The sequence below is a fragment of the Cyprinodon variegatus genome, unplaced genomic scaffold, assembly GCF_000732505.1.
Source record: "Cyprinodon variegatus isolate N-32 unplaced genomic scaffold, C_variegatus-1.0 Scaffold945, whole genome shotgun sequence".
Taxonomy (NCBI): Eukaryota; Metazoa; Chordata; class Actinopteri; order Cyprinodontiformes; family Cyprinodontidae; genus Cyprinodon; species Cyprinodon variegatus.
The window spans coordinates 299,651-305,041 of record NW_015151398.1 but is presented as its reverse complement, the minus strand read 5'-3'; the positions used below and the strand labels follow the sequence as shown (position 1 = coordinate 305,041).

At 37.2% G+C, this 5,391-nt stretch overlaps 1 protein-coding gene across 1 annotated transcript in view; it reads left to right on the top strand.

Moving 5' to 3' along the window:
- Positions 1 to 5,121, top strand: part of LOC107100208 (erythroblast NAD(P)(+)--arginine ADP-ribosyltransferase-like) — an 8,455-nt gene extending 3,334 nt beyond the window's left edge. Inside the window, exons 2-3 of the mRNA XM_015398616.1 lie at positions 2,518 to 2,602; positions 3,802 to 5,121. Coding sequence (XP_015254102.1) covers positions 2,528 to 2,602; positions 3,802 to 4,587 — 861 coding nt within the window. The 5' untranslated portion in view covers positions 2,518 to 2,527 and the 3' untranslated portion in view covers positions 4,588 to 5,121. The remainder of the gene's footprint in view (positions 1 to 2,517; positions 2,603 to 3,801) is intronic.
- Positions 5,122 to 5,391: the final 270 nt, after the last annotated feature.

Sequence of the window (5,391 nt, the reverse complement as noted above, 5' to 3'; positions counted from 1 at the left end):
ATGCTGATGATACGTGTATAGGTACAGTATATCTGTCTATAAATCCAGATAAAGCTAACTTATTACATGGATTACAGGCATGTCTTGAAGAAATAAAAACCTGGATGACTCTTAACTTTTGCTTCTGAATGCAGAGAGAAGTTAAAATCTTTGGACCAGAATCTTTGAAAAATTAGCTGATTAGTCAGTCACTTCATTTGGATGAGATTAAACTGATTTCAGTTAATAAATTAAAATATATTGGTGTCATTTTTGATCAGGACCTGTCATTTCAATCCCATATCAAAGAGGTTTCTAGAATTTCCTACTTTCAGCTTTGAAAGAAAATTGCAAAAATTTTAAATATCCTGTCCAGGGGTGATGCTGAGAAACTAGTCCATGCATTTGTTACTTCAAGGCTGGACTATTGTAATTCTTTACTCTCAGGAAGTCCACAAACTGTAGTTAAAAGCCTTCAGCTGATCAAAAATGCTGCAGCCAGAGTTCTAATGAAAATTAAAAAGAGAGATCATATCTCTCATATCCTAGCTTCTTGTTAAATCCAGAATAGAATTTAAAATCTTAAAAACCTTCTCACATATAAAACCTTAAATGGCCAAGCTCCATCTTATATCAGGGATATGACTGTTCCTTATGTCCCTAACAGAGCATTTCGCTCTCAATCTGCAGGGTTAGTAGTGGTTCCTAGAATTTCTAAAAGTAGAATGTGAGGCAGGTCTTTTAGTTATCAGGCTCCTCTCCTGCGTAACCAACTACCAGTTTTAGTCTGTGAGGCAGACACCCTGTCTACTTTTAAGGGTAGACTTAAAACTTTCCTTTTTGATAAAGCTAAGTGGCTTAGGTTATCCTGAACTATCTATATAGTTATGCTGCTATAGGCTTAGACTTCTGGAGGACATAGGGACCCCTATTTCATCATTCTTTATTCTATCTCTATTCTCCCACTCTGCAGAATCTGTTAGTTCAATCTCTAACGTTATGCTCTCTCTGGTTTTCCTCAGAGTAGCTTTGCCTCGTCTGTTCCTGTTTGGCTGTGACGCCATTTCCTTAGATAGAAAACTGAATCAATTTTACTGTATGATCTGGTGAACTGTAAAGTGCCTTGAGTTGACATGTGTTGTCACACGACAACCATCAGCAAGACTTCTACAATGTGGTTTTACTGGGTTTGATTATTAACATGGATGCGACAGTGACTGCTGCTGCGTAAAGTCCACACTTGCACAAAGCAAGCCAGACACCCACTCACACGTACTAGGTGTACAACGTAAGCCTGAGTGTTGTAAAAACAGCAACATAAAACAATAAAATGTAGAGGCAGAAAGGCAGTTCTTTAAGAATGAATACATGAAAGCTCGGTGCTGTGTAAGCATTCACTGTGAGTCTACGTGGCATTAGGGCAATAAAATGGAATAATGTAATATATGTAAAACCCATCATGCACCACAACATATTTTTGGAAAATATACAAACATAAATCCAACAAATAAAAGATTTTAGTTTGGTTTAAAGAAAGCATTTTAGTTTTATCATAATTTAGTTTGTTGCAAGGATTTTACAGTTTGAAGAAATAAAAAATTACACCATATGCCAACCATCACAAGGATGTTCATGACAAGGAAAATTGCATGCATCATTTATGTAGTTAACATGGTATTACTTTTTGAGCTCCTTGAGTTATTTACTGTCACAGGTAGGTGCTTCGGCCAGAGTGTAAGTTTTGGGGCCAGTATGATTTAAGGAGGTTCGGCCCTCGCACGCTGAAATTAAGACCGGCCCACCGGGCAAATGCCTGGTATCACAGATTACCAGTCCGAGCCTAAACACACACACGCACACACAAACATTTACACAGTAAGCTATCTGTTTAAACTGAATATAAAACCAAAAGAGACGAAAAGAAAATTTGCATGTGTAGATACTTGTCTCAGAATAAAGTACTTTGACTGTTCTTAGTCTCTTTAGCCAACTTTGGATAGGTTTACACTACACAGCAAGCAGTTATGCATGAGTGCAGTAAATGGGTCTCCTTTTAAGTTTCACACAATTTTTTTAAAGCATTGTGGTGCGTGTGTAGGTTTGCTGGTTGTTGGATTCTTTTTTAAAAGTAAAGTAAATAAACTATGCAAACCTTTGTCTGGCTGGTTAACATATCTCAACCTCCCAGAGATTTGTGATTTCATTTACAGTAGCAGCAAGTGAAACACTAGCCGAATGGCAGCCCACTTACCTGCAGCTCCCAGCAAAGTCCCCTCCAACTTCCAGCCACTGGCCTTCTCCTGGGCGTGCATTTTTTTTTATCAAACTCCGCCTTTCACTGAATTACACGGTATGACCAGAAGGGAGTTTTCCTTTAGATATTAATGTCCGCAAATCATGACAGAAAGGATATGTTAGTACAAAGATTGATGTTTAAAAAGGAATTGTATGGGACCAGCCAAGGGCCCATCAAGCAAGTGGGGAAATTAATGTGCTCCTATCAGTCTAATTTTTTATGTCTTTGCTTTTTGTCTGCAGGAGCTTGAGCATGAAGAGCAAAATGCAGTATTTTGGTTCTCTATGGTTGCTTTTTGTGTGCATGCATCTTGCTGATCCACAGGAGGTAATATGTTATAATTGGTGTAACGCTCTAAGATAAATATACACTGCTACAAAAATAAAGGGAACACTCAAATAACACATCCTACATTTGAATGAATAAAATATTCTCATTGAATACTTTGTCATGTACAAATTGTAATGTGCTGACCACAAAATTACACAAACATCGTCAATGGAATTCATATTTATAAACCAATGGAGGCCTCGATTTTGAGTCACACACAAAATTAAAGTGGAAAGACTGTCATGAACCAGGACACGTGGACCCAGTATTCAATGTGAGACAGTCAGTGGGAAACCTGGAGCTGCGCACTACAGCAACTGCAAGGGGCGGGGTGCAACCATCACTGACACTCTCTGGAGGGAGAAACATAGGTAATTTGGATAAGGTGGGTTTTGAATACAACCCCCATCTGTCAATGTCAGGCCCTCATATAGTCCTTATGGATTCAGTTTCTAACCATTTGTGCAGATACATGCACATTTGTGGCCTTGTGGTGGTCATTTTGCAGGGCTCTGGCACTGCCCCTCCTGTTCCTCCTTGCCCAAAGGAAGAGGTGGCGATTCTGTTGCTGGGTTGATGCCTTACTTTGGCCTCCTTAACATCTCCTGGTGTACTGGCCTGTCTCCAGGTAGCACTTCCAGCCTCTGGACACTACAATGACAGACACAGCAAACCTTCTTAATACAGCTCACAATCCATACAGGTGGCTGCAGTACCTGAGCCACCTGTATGGGTTGTAAAGTCTGTCTCATGTTACCACGAGGGTGGAAGCACGACAAACTATCAAAGGTGACCAAAACATCAGCCAGAAAGCATGGGTACTGACTGAGAAGTGGTCTTTGGTTCCCACCTGCAGAACCACTCCTTTATTGTGTTGAGTTATATTGTGTTGTTTTTGTGATGCCTTTTTTTTTTTTTATCTGAGCAGTGTATATTGAAAAGTGTCTAAAACTACATAAAGTAAAATAATTATTTACAACACCCTGGCAGTTTACTTTTTTATGTTTCATTTACTTTAAACAATGCTGTCTGCCTCCAATTTTTTTAGATTTTACTTTTAAATATATGATTGTATATTAAGATTTAATTTCTACATTGAAACATAAAACATCATTGTTTTTTATATCCACGTGATGTTAAGACAAATTGATCTGCCTACTGTTTGTTAATCATTGTTTTTTTTCTCTTCTTTCTAGCTTTTTTTCTCCTCCTCCTTTGCTGATTCAGTCGCCATGGACATGGCCAAGAATTCTATAGATGACAGGTATTCTACCTGCGCAAGGAAAATGGAAGAAAAAGTTCAAAGTATCTTCTTTCAAAAAGAAATGGAGAATGAACCATTTAAAACTGTATGGCAATACTGTGTCAAAAAGATAGAAAACACAGAGAATGGAGGTGAGGGTCTGACAAATTATCACAGGGAAGCAATTTGTGCTTATACAGCCGGACCGCCGGAAAACCTCTATTTGACATTCAATAACAAAGTTAGGACCATGCGTGATGCATATGGTTCATCCTTTCCATTCCATTCCTTACATTTCTGGCTGACCACGGCTGTGCAGATTCTCAAAAAATCAGATAAAAACAGATGTTACACAACTTTTCGCAGAACTGATGCTATATTTACTGGAGATTTGAAACAAGAGATCCGGCTAGGTCAGTTTGTTTCTACCTCATTCGAATCAAATTTAGCTCATTTTGGTACTAGGACATGCTTTAATATTACAACCTGTTATGGTGCTGATTTGAAAAGTTACTCAGAATTTGAAGATGAGAAAGAAGTGCTCATTCCACCTTACGAGAAGTTCAAGATAATTGGAAAGACTACGAAAATCCCTGACTGTGAGATTGTCTATATTTTAAAGAGTACTGGAGTTCAAAGCGATCTGAATTGCAAACTCGCAAACAAATGTCATGGTGATTATTTTCTTCCAACCCTTATTTATGCGATCGTTACTTTTCATCTCCTCCTAAATTTATAAATTGCTGATCTTTTAAGGGAAAGTTACCATTTAACTCTCTTAAGTGCATAATCTTATTTGAACACAAAGACATTAGGGCAGTTGCATACAGCCAATGGGCTATTTCAATACATCTTACAAAATTGGCTTCTGTGATCTTAAAAAAACCAAGATATGTTATTTACAAATTATTCTATATAAAGTCAACCTGATAAGCTATTCGAGGCAGAACCAAATCAGTGCAAATATTGCCTAAAGTTATTTAACTACATAGAACTAGTTTCCAAGAGGTTACCCTAAAAAAAATACTTTTTAATTGGCATGTTTCATGTCGCCGCTCCTGTTGTTCAACTGAAAATTAGCTTTCTACTGTCAGCAAATACCCTGTACTTCCTTTATTTTGTATGAAATTGATAAGAATGGTATATGTTATGATGTGTTTTGTTTCTATAGTGAATGATTAATATAAAAATATATGCAATGTCTTAGAAGCAGGATGATAAATGTACTGTTTGTAAAATAAAACAGGAATGAGCGAATACAACAGAATGTAAAGCATACATTAGCGTATAACATATAGCATTAATTCCACTTCAGCTTGTGATTTGAAAAATGCAATTGTGCTTTCATAATCGGGTTATAATAAAGTTTCCCATTAATAAAGTTATAGTGTAAGCAAATTTGTATTTTTTGTAATGGGAAAAAAGTATTCAACTATTCACCCTAGTTGTCATGGTTGGTTTAGGGATTAAACCCACATGCAGAACACCACTGGAGACTGATAAAAAGTTCAACAGAGTTTATTGAAAGCTTTCACAAATAATA